General features: G+C 38.6%; 1 protein-coding gene and 1 pseudogene across 2 annotated transcripts; both read right to left on the bottom strand.

Annotated features, from left to right (window-relative positions):
- Nucleotides 1–12,448: 12,448 nt before the first annotated feature.
- LOC143581938 (acid beta-fructofuranosidase 2, vacuolar-like) lies at nucleotides 12,449–16,762 on the bottom strand (annotated as a pseudogene). Its single transcript, XR_013143904.1, has 7 exons — nucleotides 16,376–16,762; nucleotides 15,724–15,732; nucleotides 14,786–15,628; nucleotides 14,467–14,628; nucleotides 14,131–14,369; nucleotides 13,893–13,980; nucleotides 12,449–13,784 (listed from the first exon to the last, which is right to left on the bottom strand). The product of XR_013143904.1 is annotated as an acid beta-fructofuranosidase 2, vacuolar-like (transcript).
- Nucleotides 16,763–17,297: 535 nt separating this feature from the next.
- LOC143581929 (uncharacterized) lies at nucleotides 17,298–21,050 on the bottom strand (the record flags this gene model as incomplete). Its single annotated transcript, XM_077064612.1, has 13 exons — nucleotides 17,298–17,639; nucleotides 18,123–18,258; nucleotides 18,354–18,451; nucleotides 18,526–18,603; nucleotides 18,796–18,865; nucleotides 19,096–19,160; nucleotides 19,239–19,319; nucleotides 19,392–19,496; nucleotides 19,601–19,684; nucleotides 19,770–19,845; nucleotides 20,507–20,585; nucleotides 20,673–20,793; nucleotides 20,895–21,050. Coding segments are annotated over 13 exons (1,296 nt in total), but the record flags the coding sequence as incomplete, so codon positions are not given.
- Nucleotides 21,051–25,374: the final 4,324 nt, after the last annotated feature.

Here is a 25,374-nt window from a genome sequence, read left to right as displayed (position 1 = left end):
TGAGGATAAGTTAACCTTTGAACGTGGTTGATAATAGGTGTGAAGTTTTGCTTCCCCTTTCGTGATTGTGCGGGTAAAACCGTCACTTGCACTTAGTAGGATGGCAAAACTTTACCCTTATCTGACCTGCGTGTAGGTTTCTCTTACCTTTTGAGAATAAGTTAACCTTTGAACGTGGTTGATAATAGGTGTGAAGTTTTGCTTCCCCTTTCGTGATTGTGCGGGTAGAACCGTCACTTGCACTTAGTAGGATGGCAAGACTTTACCCTTATCTGACCTGCGTGTAGGTTTTTCTCATCTTTTTAAGAATTTTGTTTTGAACCGTTCGACGCGCGGTTGTTGGTGCAGTTCCCTCGAATGATTCATGCGGGATAGACCGGCACTTTCATTTAATGGGATGAACTCCTTCAACTGACCTGCGTGAAGGTTTGCCACGTTATTGGGTTCGTGCGGGTAAGACCGCCTTCCCACGCAACGACTTCACGTAATGTGAATGTCGTCCAGTGTTGGATAGTTTTAACCGTTCGACGCGCGGTTGTTGACAGGTTATTATTCAGTTTCCTTAATGATTCATGCGGATAGACCGGCACTTTCATTTTTGGGTGCTGAACTTTTTCCCCTTCAACTGACCTGCGTGAAGGTTTGTCACGTTATTGGGTTCGTGCGGGTAGGACCGCCTTCCCATGCAATGACTTCACGTAATTATGCGGTGAAAACCGGCATATTAGTGTCCAGAAAAGTATAAATGTAAAATCATCAGCTTCGATGTTCTAGAGAGAATCATTTCCATTAGAAGTGGCTCTTGGCCTTTTCTTTACAAATTGGAATTGATTTACATGCAAACTGTGTAAATGAGCTCCCTTCCATGTTGTTGGGATGGGAGCGCCATCGAGCCGACACGCACCTGTTTCGGGATCTCGTTCTTTACGCAGCATGTAGTCTATTGAAGCTGATTTTTTATTCGTGTTTACCCCAGCCGTGGTTCCACACGCACCTGTTTCGGGATCTCGTTCTTTACGCAGCATGTAGTCTCTATTGAAGCTGATTTTTTATTCGTGTTTACCCCAGCCGTGGTTCCACACGCACCTGCCTGCCTGCTTAGCTTTTATTTCGCCACGAGGTGCGCGAGCGTCCCATCTCTGACGAATGTTTCGACCATGTCTTTTACGTCTATGCATTCTTCAGTGTTGTGGCCTTTTGTTCTGTGATAGTCACAGTACTTGCTCCGATCAGCATCGTGACGATGTCGGATTTCTGGAGGCTTTGGCCATGGGAGCTCTTCAGTAGCAAATATGTCAGTGACGCTTTTGGTAAGTGGCGTCCATCTGGGGTTCCGGTGCGGCTTTACATTATCCCTTTCACCCAATCGGTGCTGTAAGCCGGATGAGGTGTCAAAGTTTACCCTTGACTGCCAAATGCCTTGCTTCCGTTTTTTGTTCAATCGGGCGGTGAGGACGTTGTCCTCTCTCGTCCTCTGGGTGTAAAGGTTTGTGCTCTGCGGAAGGTCTCTACCCAGTTGCTTCTCCGTTTCCGCATAGCGTTTGGCTGCTGTCATGATGCCATCCCATGTGGATGGCATTCCATCTTTACCCGTTAGGGTCCGGATAAGCTCTGGGTCCTGCGTGCCCTGGATGAAGGCTGCTGCGAACAAGATCCTCGCTGATATTGCCCAAACTTAACTTCTTTGAGTTGAAGCGAGTGATGAAGTTTGGCAGAGATTCATCTTCTTCCCGTGTGCATTTGAGGATTGTCCATTGCTCCTCGGTATACTTTCGCTGCTGCCTGAAGTGTTGGCTAAACTTCTGCTGGAAGTCTGCCCAGTCGTAAATGTGGTTAACCGGGGTAAACGATCAAACCAAGCCCTAGCAGCCCCCACCAGCGTCATTTGGAACATGTAACACTGTAACATCTGCCCGAATCCGACCCGACCCAGATACCCGTTTTCTGATCCGATTCTTTTATGATTTAAAAATTAATTATAATCTTTATAAATCTAACCTTTAATAAATCTTTATGTATATATATATTTAAAATGTTTCTTCCGCCTCTCCTTCCTCTTCTTCTCTTTTCTTTCCGCCGTCCCGCCTCCTTTTCTCTTGCCTTCCCCCCCCTTTTTGTTTAACCCTTGAGCCATGAACCCCTTTTTCTCTTAACTCCTTGCTTGTCTTTTGGCTCTTTCCGCCTAAGGATGTCTGCGCAGCTCCACGCGCTAAAAGGAAGCCTGCGTGAAGATTGACTGTTCCGGCGCTACGCGCTAGGAACTATAGTTCTTCCCGCGGCGCGCTAAGAATGATACTTCTCCGCGCGACGCGCTAAGAATTGTAGATCCTCCCGCGACACGCTGTAAATTTGTAGTTCTTCTCGCAGCGCGCTAAGAATTGTAATTCTTCCCGCGACGCGCTAAGGATTTATGTTCTTCCCGCGACGCGCTAAGGATTTCAGTTCGTTCCGCGACGCGCTAAGGATTTGTGGTTCTTCCCGCAACGCGCTAAGGTTTGTCTGTGACAGCCTTCTGTGTGTGCCTTCGCGCTCACGCACTCAGCTTTCTCGCGCTAAGTCTTGTGTCTTTTATCTTGATTTATCCAGCCGTTTACCTTTGGTGATATCGTATCTTTTGTGCTGTTGACCTAACTTGCTTTGTCTGAAAAGTTGCTTTCGGCGCAGCATGCGCATCAATCCTATTGGTTGACAGAAAAAGGTGACTGACAATATCTTTTGAGATCTTCTTTTCCTTACCTTGAACAGTGTTTGCCTGACATATCCCATGTGCTGTGAACAGTAACCTGACAGCTTTTTTCCCCCTTTTCCTGCTGCCATATCTTTTGCTTAGATTTGGTGTGATATTTTCCCCTTTTTCCAGGATTGTGTTCCCTAGGGTTTTGCCTATTTATACCCAGCCTTTTCTTTAACATTTCACATACAGACACTTAATCTCTTCTCCTTCTCCCTGCTGAAGACCTTCGCAGCGTAGCCGTCAACATAACTCCAGCTCTCCTTGCCTCTGTTTTTCTTTCTTTTCTTTTCTGCCCAGATCTCGGTTAGTAAATGTTTATAATTTGTTTAAGTAACTCGATGCATATTACCTATGGTTAGTTATATCTAGACACTAAAACCAATCGTTAAACCAATAATCTTTACTTATAGGTTAACTTGCTTGTTTGGTTCTTGCTTTATTTATCTTCATCGCACCGTTTATCAAGTGAGTTATCTCGTATCTAATCCCTTTTTATTTTTAATGTTTTGGGATGTTCATGTGTTTATACATACTTAGAGTCTTAAACTGTTTATGAACTTTAGTCGCGCAGTTGTCCCATGTGTTGAGGATGTTTACTTGGCTGTTATTTGTATGTGTGTATCATTAACCGCTTTGTTCGGCCTATTCCGAAGTTTTCATGGATCCATTGGATGAACACGGGAGACCAATCGTTTACGTTTTCTTTGTTTACACTTGCACAGTATGTTTTCTCGTTTTTGTGCTCAATTGGGAGCACGGATTGAACTATGAGCTATGATCTATCTTAGGCTTGATCACAATCTGATTACACCCTTGCTAAACTCTAGACATACACGTGTTGCGCGCAGTTTTACTGTATTGCATTAAACTTGATTTCTCACCAACACGCAAGTGTTTGACGTTTATTTTAACACATGTTCAGGTTTGCAGTAGCTGTTTTGGAGCTTGTGGACACGTAGGAAGTTTTCTTTTATTTTGGACCTAGATTAAAATGTATCAAGACGAGTTTATGTTGATCGAATACTTTGCTTTATAATATAATGATTTATGTTTGATTTATGTTCTTTGCTTTCCTCGCTGCGCGTGGCGCGATAAAATGTGTATTAATAAATATTGACACCAATAGTGTCACGGGTAATGAAACAATATGTGACGCCCCGATGTATAATCCGCCTTTGGTCGGGGTGTGACAGATTGGTATCAGAGCTCGTTGACTTTAGGATAGGTGGTTAGACGTAACGACCTAGAAAACTTAAGTCCCCTCTCGCGCATGAGAGAAATCTCGTGTTTGCGCGCTTATTGTTAATTACTCGTTATTTATAAATATGCTCGCGCCTGCGCAGTATATGATTTTATGTTTTATTCCGCGATCTTTCGATTTTTGTTTATGTTCGTTTGTTGGAATTGAAAATCCGAGAAGTCATGGTGATACATGAATAGTTGACTTTCAATTCCCATTTACTTTATATTTTTAAGTTGAAGATTGAAAGGTCATGGTGATACATGAATTGTCAATCTCCAATGCTTATTTACTTATATTTTATATTGAGGATTGAAAAGTCATGGTGATACATGAATCGTCAATCTCCAATACCCGTTTGCTCGTATATTTTGTTTAAATTGAGAATTCGGAAGGTCATGGTGATACATGAATGGTCGATTCTCGATTCGAATTTATTACCTTTATTAAGTCTGCATATAAAGTCATTTACTTTACCTTAACTTTTGTTAGCAACTAGCTTCGCGAAACAAGCTTTAACAAGGTTATACTTTGCGCTAAAACGGTTTCTCAACATGATAAACTAAAACTAGAACTTTTATAGAATGCCTCCACTATCAGCTCGTCATCAGAGGAGAGAAGCCGGCGCGCAGACGTAGGCAGCAACGTTCCCAGGAAATGGCCGCCGCGATAGCACAAGCCTTAAACCAAAACAATATCAACCGCTCTGGTTACAATATTAAATCCTTTCATGCGGGTAAACCTCCAAAGTTCACAGGACTTGAAGGAGCCACCATAATGCTCCAGTGGCTCGAGAAAATTGAAAACACTTTTCTCCATACCCATTGCCCTCCAAACCAGCGAACCTTATACGCCTCAAGTGTCCTGGAATCTAGAGCGCTTACTTGGTGGAACGGAGTAGCTCATGCGCGTGGCGCAGAGGTTGCTTCTAGCATGCTCTGGGAGGAATTCAAGGAACTTCTGACGCGAGAATTCTGCCCTCCCAACGAAGTCAAGCGCCTCGAAGAGGAATTCTGGAACTTGAAGCAGTACAGTGGCGAAGCGCGCGAGTACGCGACGCGCTTCCACGAACTAAGTTTGCTTGTCCCTCACCTTGTTACCCCTTCCCGCCGAGCCATCGAAAAATTTCTTGGGGGTCTTCCCATGGAAATTCAAGATTCGGTATGGGCGAGAAACCCAGTAACCCTCTCTGACGCCATCGAGTTGGCCGCTGTGCTCAGCGACAACCATGTCAGAGCAGGAACCCTGTTCCTGCGGGGAACTGAAAAGACCAAACCCACCCAGACTGACCCAGAACCATCAGAAACCAAGCCAGAACCCTCAAACCATAAACGAAGGCGCAAAACCAATCATCAAGCTTACGCGCTTACTAACCCACTCGTCCAGCAACCCCTTTACCAACCTCCAGTATACGCGCCTAACCCATTGTCTACCTACCCAACTCCCCCTGTAGTCCATAACTATGCCTTAACTAATCCTGCACTTCCTGCCCCGCCAACTAAGAAACCCTACACAGGAAATCAGCCCTTCTGCCCAACCTGTAAATTTCATCACCCAACTCAAGCCCCGTGTAGGCAATGTAACCAATGTGGCCGCGCTGGTCACTCTGCTGAGTACTGTAGAGTCCCTCCCGCCAACCCAATTGTGCAAACACCACCAACCTACCCGCAGAACCCACAACCAACATACCAGAATCCCCAACCAAGATCGTGCTTTAACTGCGGTGATCCCAGTCATTTCCGGAACGCGTGCCCGAGGCTACAAGTCCAGATTACTCAAGCGAATCCGGTGAACCAAATTTTGAACCAAGTGACGCGCTAACAAACTTATAACCGCGCACCGAGCGCAAGCGATTTATTGACGTAGTTAATGGTACATTTTTTTTTTATGCATCTATACTTTTTGTTACTGGTGCCGATAGTTTTATTTCTCGCGCGTTTGAGCAGAAGCTCGCGCGACCGCGCACTTTGCTTAAGGAAAACTTGTTGAATTGGCTAATGGCGAAACTATTTTAATAAACTTTATAATCATGGACTGCACGCTTAATCTTAATGAAAACGATTTTGATCGACCTTATCCCCGTACCTTTTCTTTGCGCATCCTACTTGGAGATAAATTTCGGGACGAAATTTCTTAAAGTAGGGGAGACTGTAACATCTGCCCGAATCCGACCCGACCCAGATACCCGTTTTCTGATCCGATTCTTTTTATGATTTAAAAATTAATTATAATCTTTATAAATCTAACCTTTAATAAATCTTTATGTATATATATATTTAAAATGTTTCTTCCGCCTCTCCTTCCTCTTCTTCTCTTTTCTTTCCGCCGTCCCGCCTCCTTTTCTCTTGCCTTCCCCCCCCTTTTTGTTTAACCCTTGAGCCATGAACCCCTTTTTCTCTTAACTCCTTGCTTGTCTTTTGGCTCTTTCCGCCTAAGGATGTCTGCGCAGCTCCACGCGCTAAAAGGAAGCCTGCGTGAAGATTGACTGTTCCGGCGCTACGCGCTAGGAACTATAGTTCTTCCCGCGGCGCGCTAAGAATGATACTTCTCCGCGCGACGCGCTAAGAATTGTAGATCCTCCCGCGACACGCTGTAAATTTGTAGTTCTTCTCGCAGCGCGCTAAGAATTGTAATTCTTCCCGCGACGCGCTAAGGATTTATGTTCTTCCCGCGACGCGCTAAGGATTTCAGTTCGTTCCGCGACGCGCTAAGGATTTGTGGTTCTTCCCGCAACGCGCTAAGGTTTGTCTGTGACAGCCTTCTGTGTGTGCCTTCGCGCTCACGCACTCAGCTTTCTCGCGCTAAGTCTTGTGTCTTTTATCTTGATTTATCCAGCCGTTTACCTTTGGTGATATCGTATCTTTTGTGCTGTTGACCTAACTTGCTTTGTCTGAAAAGTTGCTTTCGGCGCAGCATGCGCATCAATCCTATTGGTTGACAGAAAAAGGTGACTGACAATATCTTTTGAGATCTTCTTTTCCTTACCTTGAACAGTGTTTGCCTGACATATCCCATGTGCTGTGAACAGTAACCTGACAGCTTTTTTCCCCCTTTTCCTGCTGCCATATCTTTTGCTTAGATTTGGTGTGATATTTTCCCCTTTTTCCAGGATTGTGTTCCCAAGGGTTTGCCTATTTATACCCAGCCTTTTCTTTAACATTTCACATACAGACACTTAATCTCTTCTCCTTCTCCCTGCTGAAGACCTTCGCAGCGTAGCCGTCAACATAACTCCAGCTCTCCTTGCCTCTGTTTTTCTTTCTTTTCTTTTCTGCCCAGATCTCGGTTAGTAAATGTTTATAATTTGTTTAAGTAACTCGATGCATATTACCTATGGTTAGTTATAATCTAGACACTAAAACCAATCGTTAAACCGATAATCTTTACTTATAGGTTAACTTGCTTGTTTGGTTCTTGCTTTATTTATCTTCATCGCACCGTTTATCAAGTGAGTTATCTCGTATCTAATCCCTTTTTATTTTTAATGTTTTGGGATGTTCATGTGTTTATACATACTTAGAGTCTTAAACTGTTTATGAACTTTAGTCGCGCAGTGTCCCATGTGTTGAGGATGTTTACTTGGCTGTTATTTGTATGTGTGTATCATTAACCGCTTTGTTCGGCCTATTCCGAAGTTTTCATGGATCCATTGGATGAACACGGGAGACCAATCGTTTACGGTTTTCTTTGTTTACACTTGCACAGTATGTTTTCTCGTTTTTGTGCTCAATTGGGAGCACGGATTGAACTATGAGCTATGATCTATCTTAGGCTTGATCACAATCTGATTACACCCTTGCTAAACTCTAGACATACACGTGTTGCGCGCAGTTTTACTGTATTGCATTAAACTTGATTTCTCACCAACACGCAAGTGTTTGACGTTTATTTTAACACATGTTCAGGTTTGCAGTAGCTGTTTTGGAGCTTGTGGACACGTAGGAAGTTTTCTTTTATTTTGGACCTAGATTAAAATGTATCAAGACGAGTTTATGTTGATCGAATACTTTGCTTTATAATATAATGATTTATGTTTGATTTATGTTCTTTGTTTTCCTCGCTGCGCGTGCGCGATAAAATGTGTATTAATAAATATTGACACCAATAGTGTCACGGGTAATGAAACAATATGTGACGCCCCGATGTATAATCCGCCTTTGGTCGGGGTGTGACAAACACCACGTGGGTTCCGTCCAATTGCTAACGGTTGCCCCCGCTATGAACCTGTTCAAATGGTCGTCTGGATCAGATAGGCCGTCATATGTGCCTATGTTAGGCATTTGTTTAGCACTCTTCGGGGCAATTGCTTCAGCAATGTCCCGTGCAAATTTGGACGTTCCTGCATTTGTAACGTTTGGTCTGAACGTTTTAGAGAAGTCTCGTGGACTTCCATCTATGCTTTTTGGTTTGAAGGCTTGTCCAAAATGCCTTTTCGGTTGGGTTTCCGTTTCTTTACGCTTCCCTTTTGCCTTATGACGAGGGTTCGCGTCGGAGTCGGATTCCTCCGAGTCATCCTCCCAGTATTCGAATTCGTCGGCCTGTTGCACGGAACGCAAGCGTTCGTTCAACTCAGCCTGGAATTCCTTTTGTCGTGCCTCCGCCCATGCCTTGACTTCGTCGAGAGTCTGGCGGGGGAGTCTTCGTTTTTCAAACTGGGTATCGGTGGATCCCAGTAGGCGGTCATTTACTGCACTTGCCCCTGCTTTAGTAAGTGGGGTAGTGTTCGTAAAATTTACTTCACTTGCTCCGGCTTCGGTAGCCGGAGTAGTGTTTGTAAAAACTGTGTTGCCGGTATTCCCCCCAATAGCTGGGGTTGTGGTTACCGGAATTTCTCTAACCATCTTTTGTATAAAGTTTTGAAAAAACTGGAGAAAATTGTAGTTCTAGCTTTATGCACGGATGGCGCCAATGAAGAAACACTAACCAGACCCCAGACAGATTACTGGTAACCTGGGGGTTGGAGAGATGTTTCCCACGAGGGGTTAGACCCTTGGAAGATGGTTCTTCTGATAACCTGCAAAACAGACACCGTGAGCTCGTCACTGAGAAGGGGGGGGGTTCCTCCTTGTGACCACCCTCCGGCGTGAGAATCAGACTAGATTGCTCTTTAAATATAAAAGTATATTAAGAGATTGCTAGAGCAGATATCAGGTATAATATGATGATAATGTAGTAAGATATGATCATACCATTTGTGGTATTTATAGCCGAAGGTAGGTTTCCAAGGGGTTTAGCCGGCCCAACACGCTACCAACTGTAACCTATGCACGTGCCCTGCCTGTGAGTGGTGGATAGGTAGCGGCTGACACAGAGCAGGCGTGTCGTGCACTCTTCCTCTTCTGCCAACTACAGGCTAGGCACGTGGTATGGCAGGAGTTGGTGGGTAGGCGGCGGCTATTGGTCACAGTGCTGTGGCGTGCTGTCTGCCATGCTGCTGTCAGTGAGCTGTCGCATTCTTGGTCAGATCTTTTGTCTGTACCTCGTCAGGTATCACACAAAAGATCCTCCATACGGACTGGCTCATTTAGGCGGGAGTTTTCCCCCTCCCGCCTTTGCTCATTCCTTCAGGTGACACTGGGGAGAGTTAAGTGCCTAGTGCGTGTAGCCATGCTGCGCGGGTGGCCTTCCCTCATGGCTTGTATCCGAGGCTGCGGGAACAGGCGGAGTCCTTCACCATGGGAGGCTTTTCCTGCGGGACCAGCTTGCATACTGCGCGTAAGGACGTCACTTCTCTGAGCATGGTTGGTCCTGCGGATCCAGTTGGTCTCTGCGCAGACGTCCCTGTTTAAGGTGAGTCTTGCGGGTCCAACTGGGCTCTGCTGGGACCTACCTCTTCAGTAACTAAACGTCTAAACCAGAGACATTGTTGGTTCTCGGTTTAACCGGTAAGCACGTTCTAAGTATCACTAAAGAAGTTTTAAGTAAGCGTTTCAATAGTTAAGTGTTGGAAGTGTGTATATACGTTATACGTAAACCTTAGGGAGTGAAATGAAATTGTAGAAAAGAACAGGTAATGTGGGTATAGTTAGTGACAGCTCAAAGCCAGTCAAAAAATTGACACCACACAATACGCGCACTTTAGTATGATAAGGTTGTAAAAGATAACGTACACCTGACAGCATAAATCAATGTCCTAATTAATGTTCGTAACTTGTAATCTTTTTTTAATCTTCCTTTGCGTGTATCATATGAATACTTAACTTCGTATTCACGGCTGTTTGATATAATAATAGGAAGGTAATTATTAAAGTTATTTTTTTAAAAAAGGTATTTTAATTATAATTTCTTTAATATGCACGAACATTAATAATTAATTTTAAAAATACCTCTCTACCAACACCGTCTCGAAGAATTTATATACATCGGCTGAACCGAAATAAAAAGACCAATACATATCGAGTAACAACATATATAAGCTAATTTTTTTTAAACAACAATAACGTTAGAATAATAAATATAGCAAAAATATAATAATAAAATCAAATAAATTAATAGTTAATGGTTAATTGATGATTTGTTCTCCTAACATTATGTAATTTCCATAAAAATTAGTTAGTAATTCTTGTGTTTTTATTATTTTAGCTCGTGAGATTCGATCGTTCGGTTTCATATAACGCGCTTTCGTTTCATTGTCAAGTTTGTCATCCCAATTCAAAGGTGAGTTTCTCACACCCCCTTTTTTTAACGTTTTTACACATTTTTGGGGTAACATATATATCCTATCAACATTACAATTTTGTTTTATTATTATTTACAAACTACAATTCGTTACATGGACTTGTGTGTTTATTTGCTTACTTGCTCAAAGATTACGTGCTCATGGTTTCCTCATTAAGTATGATCATACGCCCCCCTATGCACTCAGGACCTCGATGTTATGAGTGGAATAGGGACCCCCGATCCGAGTACGTTGGTTGTTACCAACGGAAATGACACTTACTTGCGCTATTATCCGAGTACATTGGTGCACAATCCCAACTGGAAAGGACCTTACTTGCTCATTTACACTTGTTCATGGAATTGTAGATTTTTATGTATTTATATGTGAACTCACCAACTATTCATTTAGTTGACATTATTTTATATATATGCTACAGGTACCTTATTTAGAGAATGCTGCCGTGACGAGGACGCTAGAACTTAGGTTATATTAATAAATGGACAAGTTGTTAATTGTTCTTGTATTTTTTTCTTGTATTTCTTGTTACAAACTTGTGTACATGATGTTTAAATTAATTAATGATATTATTGTCACTTAATAGTGTCACATGTATTTTGAGCAATCTGTACGTCACACTCGGGCGTATTCCGCTTTAGCCGGGGTGTTACACATTCTTTATCAAATGAACTATGAATAAAAAAAATTGGGCCCGATAATATTAAGATTATCAAATTCAATTATATTATATATGATTTATTTTTCATATATATATATACACACATAATTTTGGCCTCCAAAAAAACATGACTCGGCCGAGGGTGCGACTCGCACACCTCAAAAGCCAGCCCTGAACTCTACATACCTATTTTTACAAAAATAAAAATAATGTACAATCTAAATCATAACTCAATTAGCTCATTTAAAAATTTAACTGTTTAAACCTAGTTAAAAAAACTATTATTAATTAAGGCATAAATTTTTTTTTCGCATTCTCGCCAAAAAAAACTATTTTTTTAATATGAAAGTGAAAATACTGTACAATATCATAAAAATTGTAAAAACAAATAAAATAAATCACATTTTTCTAACGTGTATGTTTGATAATAAATGTGAAAATAAAATGTATATTTTGTGATTTTTATTGTTACTGTTACTTTATTATAACATGGAGGTTTATACGTTCAGTTGAGATGAATCATCCAAAGATTATTTTTTAAAAATGGAAAGAGCTTGTTTAAGTCTCACCCGTGATAAAAATAAAATTTAAAAATAAAGGGTCTCAGGTTGGATCAGAGGGTTTTCTCATCTATGATGGGTTTTCTCCTGAGGCTGGTCATCAGTACTCGAAAAATAAAAATGATCGGGTGGGTTAGTGACCCGCCAGTAATCCAAATTAGCCGTTAAAAAGAATATAACATTGTGTGAAAATGAATTGCATTCTAGCTGTTTCTTAAAAAAAACATTTAGAAAGAGTTTTGATGGAAACTTAAACATTACGTGCCCTGTTTTGGAAAATGACTAGGATATTATTATATCACGATCAGCCAATCAGGTGATATCTCTAAATAAAAATAATATTGTCTAGATGCTTGATCTAAAATCATGTAATATACTCGACTTCATTAGCATTCAATTCCAATTCACAAATAATTATATTGCAACCGACACATTTGTTTGTTTGCTTCTTCTCGTATTCTTACATGACATATTGAGTATTGACATGTCTTATATGCCGAAAGAACTTTAGTAGAATTCTCATATAATAATTGCGGAAATAAAGTGAATGCTAATTTGTTTTACATGCTTAGGACTATGTAGGTAATAATGTGTAGCATGAACACTCAACATATATAGACGTTATAAATATATATATATGTGTGTGTAATGTACGGCTTGACTGTGACATTGGTTGTGTTTGACGTGTAACATGAATACTTAACCTATAATTAGTAACGTGTGACATGAACGCTTAACAAATAAAGCTAATATATCTATAACTTAACTATTCATCATGTAGATGTATGGCTTGACAGTGACATTGACGTCGTGCTTGGTGTGTGGTTGTGCTATCATTGATCTGTGTATCGACTATGGAGCACTTCTGAAATTTTCTTGTAGTTTTTTTTATCAGATCTAGGACACATTATGATGGGTTCATTCATCGACCATTGAGCTTGTGCATCCATGTGAGTTATTCTTTGAGAGCAACATTTATTAAAATAGAAAATGAAAATACATTCTAAAACAACCAAATTATAATATAAAGATGTTCGTTGTCACAATCGAGACTTGAAAGTATGACATATGATAAAGGTCAAAGGACTCGCGATATTTTTACTTGCCATTTTACAAAACTGTTCAATAAACTTGTGGCATTTGATTGTCATACGCGTAATGAACATTTGAAAAACAAGTATAGGGTAATGTGAAACATATAAAAAAAACTACTTTAGTCGAACCCTATGTGACATGTGAGTGTATGTGTGTATGTATGCAAATACTTTTTCCTTTAGCTAAATTAGTTTGCTAATATGTGTATAATCCTTGTATCTTTTTACCATCATTATTCACCATAGAGGATATTTAACATGAATATAAACATAATAAATAAATTCACCAAATGTCTACAAAAAGTATTGGGCTAGATCATATGGGTCAGGACAGCCCAAAGTAAAAGAAAGACAACCCTTTAATGATCTACTCAACATCAACCTCAGGCCCACATCTCATGCTAGGCCCAAACTAGCCATCCGCAGTCCGTCTACTTCATCATCTTATTTTGTGGAGTCTTTTCAACTTATATTGCCGGAAGCCCAACGCGATACCGTACGGGCTAAGGGCCCGAGTTTGGGTCGGGCCACTTTTTTTCTAACTTAGGACCGGTTCTTTCTCTGATTTTGCCATGTCCATGCCACAAAGAGAAAGACAGCTAGTAAGATAAGTGCCGGACCGATCCAAGCCCATCCGCTTTCGTTCTTTGACGTGATGCCCATTTGCCATACCTTGAGCGAAGCTTTCACGGTAAGCTTAGTGGCATTGTTGAATAAGAATAGTTGAGCGTCATCGTTGATCGCTTCTGTTGGATAAACACGTGAGGTAATGCATGTTCTTCCTCCTTGTGCGTAACCTTCGACTATCTAATGATCCACCTAGCGAATGCCTCAACATTAGTAGATTGAGCTTTGAAAAGCTTATTTTGTTTAAGATTCTCATTTCTAAATAGGAGTAGCATAACCGACTTATTAAACAAAATTTACCAAAATTCTCATGGATAGTTTTTCGCCTTTAAGAACGGGGACCGTGCTACCATAAATCGACTTATCGACATCCTTTGCAATGGAAGACCTAGCCAAAAACAACATTAACCAACAATAAGTAAAAAAAATGACACTAGAAACCCCCATACGTTCCATTCGTTTGGGATGTGCACCAACTGATCATTGATGCACACGCAAAACGCCTGGAGTTAAGTAAACAAGGGAAAAAAAACAATACCTTGATTGGTCTATGCAAAAGAATGTATCATAATCACCATGTTTGTCTTTGACAATGTAGAAGTAAGCCGGCGTGTGTTCAGTTAGGTTCTTGTTTGCAAGAAGCAACAAACCAAATGGGCCTAACGCGTCTCTCACACCAGCTCCACCGTGACCCCCGCAATTATATGGGACAGAGCCTTTGCTGGGTAAACTTTTGGTAATCTTCTTGTCCAACTCGAACTCGACCATTATATCAACCTATCAATGAGATAATTCATCCATAAGTTACTTTTCACATACAAAAGACTGGCCCATACTTGATGGTTAAGTTGGGCTTAAAAGATTTATAACATACCTGAGATGTTGAGCCCACATTAAGTGGAACAAGTGATCCGGGCTCTAGTTTAACCTCATTGAACTCATTAAGATTGGACCTAAGTTTATCCAACTCTTCGATGGGCCATTGAAGCAAATTGGTACCGGTTAATGGATCTAGCGCAACCGTTCTTGGAACCGCCTAAAACATAGCCCAATATTAAGAATAAGTAGCCCAAATTTTAACAATAAGAAGCCCAATTGAATATTGAAAGAACATATATGGTATGTATTTTTGGGGTTAAGCCCAAGATATTACTATTAACATTGTTCATTTGAAAGGATATAATTTTTTTTACCATAAGGGAAGCCCAACCCTTCTTGATATCCGAGCTTTCGCTATCGGTCTCCTTGATCCAACTCCATAAAATCCTTCGATTTTTGTTTTGGTCAAAGAACGTTTTCGATGCGTAGTAAATCCCATAATCATATCTTAAACCAATTCCAACGTCTATTTTTGGATTATCCGGGACCCATTTTCCGGTTTTCGTGTTATAATCTCCAATTGCATAATAATCAAATCTATCATCATCCATGCTAGCTTTAAGAACATGTTTTATACCGGGTCCGATAACCCCGGTATCATTTTTCGAAACCGGAAAAAAGTCAACACATTCCCACATCCCCGTACCCTTCACCTCGTGAAGCCACGTGTCTAAAAGTTCATAACTTTTGAAATCCTTTGGTATCGTACACTAACGCGATTCCGGTTTTATTTACTTTTGATCCAATCACCATACGCCACTTGCCTTGAGGTGTGAGCCAGGCCGTGGTGGGGTCACGGAAGTCCTTTTTGTGGATCCCCTTTGGTGGTAACAAGACCGGGTTTGCGGGGTCCTTGACCCAGTTCACTAGGAGGGGGTCAGATGGGTTGGCCGGGTATGCTAGGTTTTGAACCTGAACCGATTCATTAGTTGAACCGGTGTAAAGTACAACAAGTTCATTATTTGGAAGAATGGTTGTTGACTCGGTCCATACACCATTCACATCGTACCATTTGTCGGTCTCCATTGCAATTGGTAGGTGTCGCCAATGAACCATGTCTCGTGATACTGCATGACCCCATACGATTAGACCCCACACCGGGGCCGCTGAGCTGTATTGGTAAAATAAATGGTACCATCCCATGTAATATACAAGACCTATAATATAATTATAAAAATATATTAACCCACAAAAATCAAATTATTTAATTAATAGTAATATAATTTAATTTAATTACAATTGATGAACTTACCATTTGGATCTGCAAGAATATAAAGCACAAATTTCCACCATCAAAGCATTGCCAGTTCACCATATAATAAGAAGAAATACAGAAAAATAAATAAATCAGTATTGTTTCATGTATGATATGACATGCAACTGAAGAAACGGATATGTAACCGAAATAACCAAACTCAAAAGAAAACAGACAGTTTTGTATTATGTGATTATGTCCTCGTAAGAGAATTCTCTGTTTGGTTTAGGTTTTGCATGTAACTAAAAGCGAAAAAACCAATATGAACCAAATTTATGAATTTTCATTCTTAATTTTGGAAAAGTATTTACAGAAATTTAATATATATTATAACCAAAATATATTAGCCTGAATGTATAATGATTTTTTATTTTTTTTTTGAAAAAAAATAGGCCTAAAATCATTATTGTGGGCGTTTTCTTTTGCAGCCCAAATGAAATACCAAAAAAACTACGAAGGAACCAAAAGCCAAAAAAAAAAAAAAAATGTTTTCAAAAACTCAAAAGTGAATTTCCAGCTTTTGATTCGGTTTGAGTCCAAAATCTACCCATGCACACACTAGTTTTATGTGTAAGATAAATTTAACAAGTTTACTGTATTCACTTAATATTTTTTGCGAATCATGACATAATGCCATTGACATTCATACCGTTCATCCAATTCTTTCCAGGAGTAAAATGAAAAACGGGAGCTTGCCAACTCAACATGTCGTCAGTCCACGAAAACGAAGGTGTATCGACCGGTAACCCAAACGACTTTTTAGAAAGGCCTTGTTCGGTTGGATCCCTCCTTTCGGGCAATGGTGCATCATTATTATCATGAGTTTCAATATGCACATTTCCGACTATCAAAGCCACCAACAAGCCAATGGCCAACAACCCAGATATCAAAAGGAGAACGGGTTTGCTCGGTTCTCGGTTGGTTTCTTGAGGTTGAGATTGTTGATCACTTGCCTCTAGGGTCGGGACATAGCCATAGTGTCGAGAAGAGGTGCGCGAGTCGGGTTTTCGACATCGGGTGATGTTTGGGATCTCATTGAGTAAATGTTTATTGTGGTTGTTAGTTTGGTTGAGTTTTGGTTACTTGTATAGTAATTTTTGTGAATTGAGAATAAAGAGTGTAGGAGAAATATAAGGACAGTTAAAAAGGTGTGTGGTAAAAGAGAAAATACAGAACACATAACAATATGTTTAAATGTGTTTTAGGGCACTTGCCTTCTATTTTTATACATTTTGAATCAGTGTTCAATATTTTTCAAACAAGCTATAAGTAGAAATTTAATTTACAAATGTCATCCATGTGTTAAAAGACTCATACTTGGATCAACTAAACACAAGCAGATGAGCTAGAATGGCAAAATTTAAACTCTGAAGTTACGGGGTTTATAAGTAAAGGACGAAACGTCACACGTTTATATCTACCGTATAAAAAGGGTCTAAGACATTAGAAATTATATAGAAATTTCTTTTTTAGGTCTACTTCCGCTATGCATCAAGTCATTATGTTCAAACCGAAACTTGTATTTACATTTAGACGTATCCAACATAACAAAGTTAACGCTGGCCAGAAGGTTAACACCAAACAGGTCATTATTATATCGAAAACATCATTCTAAATTATACATTAACGTGGTCTAACGAAACAAGTTGATTTGATCAAGGTTCTTAACATTATGACAATCTCCTAAATGACAACATACGAGATGTTTTCAAACAAGGGTTACAAAGCATAAACAACATACGTGGATGAGTCGACAAACTTCAGATTTAAACGTTTGGTGGCGGCCATATTTTTCCAAACAGTTCTTCCACCCTCTTCGCTTGGTTAGAATAACCATCCATCCCGGATGTAAGGAGTTCCAAAGCCGCAGGCCCCATACCCGAAGCAAAGCTCAACTGGTCCCACTTTACCAGCTGCAAGTACAACACAAACATTGTTCGTTATAAATATATTAATATTAGTTTTTGCAGTTAGTGTAATATCGTCGTCATCGTACTCAGTATATCCCACCAATAGCAAAGCTATAATAGGGTCTGAGGAGGGTAAGATGTAGACAGCCTTACCTCTACCCCATAAGGATAGAGAGGCTGCTTCCGGTGAGACCCCCGGCTCGATAGTAGTTTTGCATCAAGCCTTGGACATAAGGCACATAGCACTCAATCATCGGGACACCGGCTGATCGGTGCATGTACCCTTGTCATTCGGCTATCAACGCCACTACATGATGCCTGATTAACCGTCCGTCACTTTTAACGTTATTTTCACGAGATTAGTAAAATAACGTCAAAATTAGTGCAATTTCACTTTTGCCCACCCGAGGGTTCACACATATATACATCATATGTGCGCACCGCAAGCAGGGCTAGCAGTTAGTGTAATATAACATATCAAAATACCTCTTCATCAGTGAAGTTATATGCAGCAGCTGATTGTGAGGATAATCTTTTCACAAATGTATACTTATAGTCATCGGGAGTCACAGATTCCTTAAGAGCCTGTAGTATCTTCAAAGGAGTGATAATATAGTCAACCCTGCATAATTTAGTAGCCAATGATGAATGATCATTTATCGGGCCAGAATATATATATAGTATAATGTTTTATAATGAGTGACAAATAGGATGTACCCTAAAACATTGAAAACGTCCTGCTTGTTTCGGATTGATGCAACCATCAACTTTGATTTATGCCCGTATTTGTGAATATAATTGTAAGCTTTTGTCACCTGCAAGAAAAAAAAAGCATATCTTAATGAAAATAAAGAAAAAGAAATTTATAAAAATAGGTTATGAGACTAACCAACGCCAAACCCGGATCTTCTCCTCTTTTAAGAGCGGCTTCTATTTCAGGATCACCACTGTGGTTGCGGGCCCAATCCTGACAATGTGAGAAATTAGGGTCAGATGACTTATTCAATTTTAACCCGTTAACTTATGAGTGGGCCAGTCTGGGTTATGTATCCTGAAATGACATGACCCATTTCATACCGCACTAAAAGTTTAGACCAGTAATCATACACCATACTGAAATTGAAACAATATTTTTAAACAAGAAATAAGAGCATATTACCCTAAGGCGACCAACAAAAATTTGAATAACAGAAGCACCAGCTTGAGCAGCAGCTGCAGCTTTTGTCAAGCTGCAGAAGCACAAAGTGGTCAACAAGTTAGCATTGACCATACGCAGGTAAGACCTACTTTCTTACTTTTTTTTTTAAAGTTTCTCCCCTTGTAATCTTATATCTTATTATCATGCAGAATGCAGGTAGTCCAAAATTATGAATCTTATATCTTACTATTAACCCTTTTATAGTTATTTATACTTTACAAGTATTGAGTTTTATGATCACTTTAATAGTTTCATTCATACCTGTAGACAAAGGTCATATGTGTTTGTATGCCTTCAGATTCCAACAATCTTGCAGCCTCAATTCCCTGAAGAAAACAATTATGTAATATACATTGAATGATTCTCTAACAGCATCATCATAACATAATATCTTGTGTACTCGCTTGCCAAGTTGCAGGAATTTTGAATAACAAACGCTCTGCAGGGACATCAATACTATTGTACAATTGCAACAGGTTTTCCACCTGCAAATCAGTAAAATCAGGAATTTGAGGGCAAGATTGTAAATATTGACATTGCCATACACGAAGTTATACCTTTCCAACAATGGCATGTGTGTCATAAGCAAGGCGACCATCCACTTCCGTTGAAACACGACCAGGCACTAGCTTTGATAGCTCAGCACCAACGTTTACTAACGCCTATTATTTATTTATTTGCCAATTTTTAGTCATAAACATTCAATAGACACAGTAAACCAACTGTATGAATGCATAATATAAAGTTGTAACAGAAAGCGATCCACCTTATTAACAAAACATGTCATTCGAGCATTCGGTGTCTCTACACCATAACACTCCTTATCTGCCAATGCAGTATCCACAGCACCCTATAACCGTAAGGTAAACATATAAGGCTCACTAACTGAAGGCATTGTTAACACTAATTCATGCAAACATATACAATCTGCTTACCCTAAAAGCTGTATCAGGGAGGCTGCAAATTCCTAACAGAAGAGATGAACTAACAGTGCCAGCAGTTGGAGGAAACCTAAAAACGCTTACTTTTATCAGCACAAAGTTATGTCCTCAAAAGTCAGAATTAAGTGTGTAAACAAGCCGAGCCCCTTGTGAGTTACTTGAGATCGGCTTGTTAAAAACTCGAATTGAGCCGAGCTTCACATATCAAGCTTGAGCTGGCTCGCGAGCCTAAACGAGCTTTTTAGGTATGCAATTTTTATTTGATGCATTTATATAATAACTATTATTATGCATAAACTTATGATAAAATAATTGAGTAATGCATATTATATTATACATAAAATATATAATTATAAATATAGTCGTAAATAATTATAAAAATATACATGGTTGTACAAATCAGGATCGGTTATTCGCTAATCCGTGAGTCACCGATTAAATTTCACCTATTCGGACTAGTCGGTCAAAATTGATCAAAATCGGTCCAAATTGGTCAAATTGGAGTCAAAATCGGTCATAATCTTTAAAGTATTTGAATATTTATACTTTGAAATATTACATATAGAATTCCAATCCGACTAATCCTGATTAATCCCGTTAATCACTAGTCGGTACCCACTGCCCGACTCGTTAAGGCTGAGCTCGAGCCTTAACGAGCTCAGGCTCAGTTCGCCTTGTTTACACAAAAACTTTCAAATTCTCAAAAAAAACCTAAGGAATCAAAACGGAACCTCTCGAAATCATCGAAGACGACGGTATCCGGAACGACTTCACTGTACTGTGACAAAGCATCTAATTCAGTCCTTCCACCTACAAATTAACCACATCAATTAACTAACTAACACAACTAAATCCACAAATTAATTATTAAACAAATAAAACTTCAATTTGATCTACCGGTGTTAGGTGAAGCAGAGTAATCAGTGTATGAAGCTCGGATTTGAGTACTAGAGGATGATCTGCGATAAGTACTGACGAATACGGATCGTAGCGGTAACCGTGTTGTTATTCGGTCATTCTGGTGATCAATTAACAAATAAAAAAAAAATTAACAACAGTCAACTAGAAGTATTATATTATTATATCCTGTAATAATTGTAGTGGATGATTATTGATTACCTTAAGGAGAATGGAAGAAGATGTGAGTGAAGAAGCAGTGAGGAATGAAGTAACTGGACATTTTTTTTTATCTGCAAGTAAGTGATGATAGTAGGTGTGGAGTTTGGGGAAGATGATGATGATGATGATATTATGATATATAATACAAGTGTTTTTTTAAACATAAACGAGTTGAGTCATTTGCGAGTTACTCAAGTTTGGCTTGTTAAAAATACGGCATTATTGAATCACATTTAATAAATAAGCTCGAGCCTGAGCTTCATACAAGCAAGCATTTTTATATCAGTTTTATGCTAATATATTTTTATAATTTTTTTAGAACGGTGACTTTCCAGTTGTGTTAGTAGATCACAGAGCGCATTCGCGCCCCCACCACCCCATTCAGACCAACTATGTTGACATGATCAGGATTCACGTTGGCGACAGAGTTTGGCTTGGCGTTTCCAGTAAAACCCAGTTGTGCTCACCCCGCCCGAAGGCACGACAGGTTTTGATACTCTGGGAAAATCCGGTCGAGATCAAGGATCAAACCCGGGACATTTGGGTCTCCTATCACTTCTCTGGCCATTGGGGCAACTGGAAATTAAATTAACGTGAATACTGTCACACCATGCTGTAATTACACTACACTATAATTACATAATTACACTAGTTGTATATATAATTACATTACTTGATTCTCACAGTTGGCACGTTAATTTTATTTACACGTTAATTTTCCTCAATGTATTATATATAAAAATAATAATTACAAATATATACATAACTAAGGATTTGAGGCAGGTCTTATGATGTTGTCAGTTTGAATCTTGAGTCTATCTAGGTTTTAATCTCATCGTGTGTTACTTCAGAAAATCTGCTCTTGTGGTGACACAACGAATGTCAAGTGGTAAACGACGGTATGATCTCTCGGGGGAACACTCAAGTCAAACTCTGAAGATAATGTGAGCCCGGTTAAACCAACATAAACTGGTCAGAGTGAGCAACGTGGCTCCCCAAATTTGAAGAATGTGATGGCCTAACACACAAGAAAGCCTTTATTAAAAAAAGAAAAACAAACACTAAAAATACAAATAAAATAATTAATAAAAAGTACACGAGTCATGCTCGAGCTCAAGCCAAACTTGGGCTTGGAAAATTTCTTACGGGTTGAGCTAGAGCTTTAGAAAGAGGGCTTTAAATGAGCCAAGCTCGAGCTCAAGCCATTATATATTAAAACAAGCTGAACTCGAGTCTAGCAGGAACGAGTTTGGGCTCGGTTTGATTTGTTTACACCCCTATTTTTTTTAATGTAATTTTCATGTTTATTTTTTTTATGGAATAGAAAGTAACGGATATTAGGATCTGTGGGCCAGTAATAAGACAGATCCAACTTTATCCTTCTAGTTGAGGTTTGATTTGAGTCATCGTTTAATCCGTCAATGTATTTAAAATTTAAATAAACTAATATGCAATAAAAAACAAATGGAATGAAAAGAAACTACACATAGATTTTGATCTACTATCTTCTTTTGTTTAAGTTGTTAATATAATTTTTTTTTTTTGCATTAACTGACACATGTAATTAAACATTTCACATTATTGGTTAAAATAAATTTTAATCATATTAATGTCATATTTATTGATTCAGTATTCAAACACAAACCGAGTAACATGTAATATAATATGTTATCTTTAACTGTTTTCTAAGTTAATCTTAACATTTAAATTCGGTTGTCGTTTATATAGTTTTACCATTTTAAATTGTAATGTTTAATATCTGAAATATGGTACTCTGAGTCACCAATTAACTCTGATCTTAAATGATAGTTGGGGAAAGAAATGCCTACTTAACAAAAAAATATGTAACTTTAGATGAATAATTACAATTGTAAAGACCGAACACATGGCCTAATAAATACGATAATAAATGAGAACAATATAATTTGCTTAACTTTTTATCAGTATAATTAAATGTTTTAACCTAACTTATTTTCTTAAGGGATTTAGAGAAAAGAATGAATGTTTTAGTGTGTATTAATTTTTTGATAACAGATTATAGGTCTTAAAGATAAATACATATTAGTGATTATTTTTATGTTATACTAAGGAAGTCAAGATGTCAAGTTTGTGAAAGTAATGAAACAAGGATTAAGAGTGTGTGTTTACCTAAATACTAACAAACAAATGGATAAACATCACAAACATATGAATAAACAAACATGCATATGATACTAACAGAATATATACGAGGCATTTCAAAAGAATGTAGAACACAACAAAAACTAGTAACTCATCGAGCTCATGACATAATCAACATACATAAACAAATGTGTGCAAAAAGCCTACATACTCCAATGTATCATAATTGTCTTAAAACCGATTCATATGTCTTCTAACATATATTGTAATGGCCAAGGGCTACCACAAGCACACATGAGATGATGAGAGGATACCTTGTGGTTGCTCACACCACCGCAAATGGTGTTGCGTTATTGGAGATTCAATGGCATGCCTATGGATCCTTTATAGATAGGTATGATCGAGTATAAGAGTTGAAACACATAGTAAAATGGTTAAAAAAAATTTGGAATTCATTGTGACCAGTTATGCATTCAAAGTAAGCTTTAATAGTGATTATGCAATATATCACACGAAGCATGTGATAACATATTCAAGGCAGGTATAGGTATATTTGTGGATGCATATCAACGTTATAAGCCACTTCAATGATGATAGCATAACGATTGATATATCTGGAAGTGAATGGCCTGCCCAAAAACAACTATAAAAATGAGACATCTAAAGTCAATATATAGTCTAAAAATCGCATCATGTACCAAGAACATTTAGGAGTTCCAAAGATGTGTATAAAAGTTTAATAAGTTTGAAAACATATGTATAAAGATTTACTTATTTTTAGAAATATATTTTTCCACTATATAAATATATATTTAGTTAATTTTAATATGTATATTTTTTTGGTTATTATTCTATGAAATTAACCACAATATTTTTCTTACAATAGAATGATAATTTATAAAAAGTAGAAAAGCTTTGGCGGGAGTTTAAGAATCTACGTTACCACCATGTTTGATTCATTCAACATGATCCTCTTCCACCTCATCAATGTTCAAAACTTACTTTCTGTACAAACCCTACTTACAGCAATCACCTTCACCTGCTTCGGCATCCTTCTCACCGTCAACCGAAACAACGGTGCGTACTTTATTCATGTGTCCCATTCTTCCATGCATGTTCATGCTCACACGTTCTTAACCTTTATTAAACATGTTTTTAGGATAGTGGATTGGTATTGTATATGCATGTTTAAGCCTATAAATTAATAGGCAAGCCTGTTTAATATTTTGATTATGAATAAAAATATGAATTTAGTTGGTTTTGTTTACTAGTTTATTTTGGTTTACCGGTTGTTTGACAATCTAGTGTTGAATCCAAAAGAGGCCTAACTGAGTAAGAAGGTAGCCCCTAAATCATTCAACACACTATACGTCCGACCAATCCATTGGAGACTACCAAGCTGTAGCCCCTTATGTGTGGACTCTGTTCTAACTTGAATTGATACACTTATTATAATTATTTTTCTTCAATCACTCTTTTCGGTTTCGTTTGGTAACTTTCAACAATTACTTATGTCGTATATATGGTTGGTTATGTTTTACTTGAATTTGATTGTATGCTATGTGGCATGAACTGCGTTAAATTGATTTCAATTCGTTGTTGTGCGTGTAGTTGTTTTTCTTCAATGTTTGGCTAATCAACAATTAGTTTTGGCTTAATATGTTACATATATTGTATGATTTTGTTTTACTTGAGTTGAGTTGAGTTGTTGTTGTTGTGTTTATATTTTCTTCAGTCACTCTCTTCGGTTTATATTAGATGTTGAAACTTGAAAGCTATGAAACATATATTATAATTATATGTTCAACATCTGTCATCTGCAAAGATATTGGTTACAACTTGTTTATCTGTTGTGAATTTACTAAAAAGTGCATAACGTCCTTGTCACAATGTCACATCACTGTCATATAGGCTTTAACTAACCCATCCAAGATAAAAAGAAATAAATACGAAAAAAGTTTGGTTTTTGGTGATGATGTGGCTTTGGCGCGCGCAATGTATTTGGGTTAATTTGACATTTTCTTGTTAATCGATAACAGGTAAAAAGGACTCTGCACCAGTAACTGCGGCTTCTGGTAACCACTTGTTGATCCAAAATCTATTAATTTTCTTTTCTATATGTTTTGTCAGGAGCAATTTATATATATTTACATATAATCAACAGGTAAAGGTAAAAAGCCTTACAACTACCTCCCTTCTGATTATCGCGTGCTCGAATATATAGGTATACTTTCTTATATAAATTGGTTTTGTTACTTTCGGCTTTACTTAATCAAGATATCTGCAATCTCATCTTGTTTAATTTATGCGCAGAAATGAAAAAACTAGCGAAAGGAGGGCGAGTCCGCCGCAGGCCCCC

The sequence above is a fragment of the Bidens hawaiensis genome, unplaced genomic scaffold, assembly GCF_021521415.1.
Source record: "Bidens hawaiensis isolate Kalapana, Puna unplaced genomic scaffold, B.hawaiensis_p1.1 tig00031258_1, whole genome shotgun sequence".
NCBI lineage: Eukaryota > Viridiplantae > Streptophyta > Magnoliopsida > Asterales > Asteraceae > Bidens > Bidens hawaiensis.
This window is presented reverse-complemented; position numbering and strand designations above follow the sequence as displayed.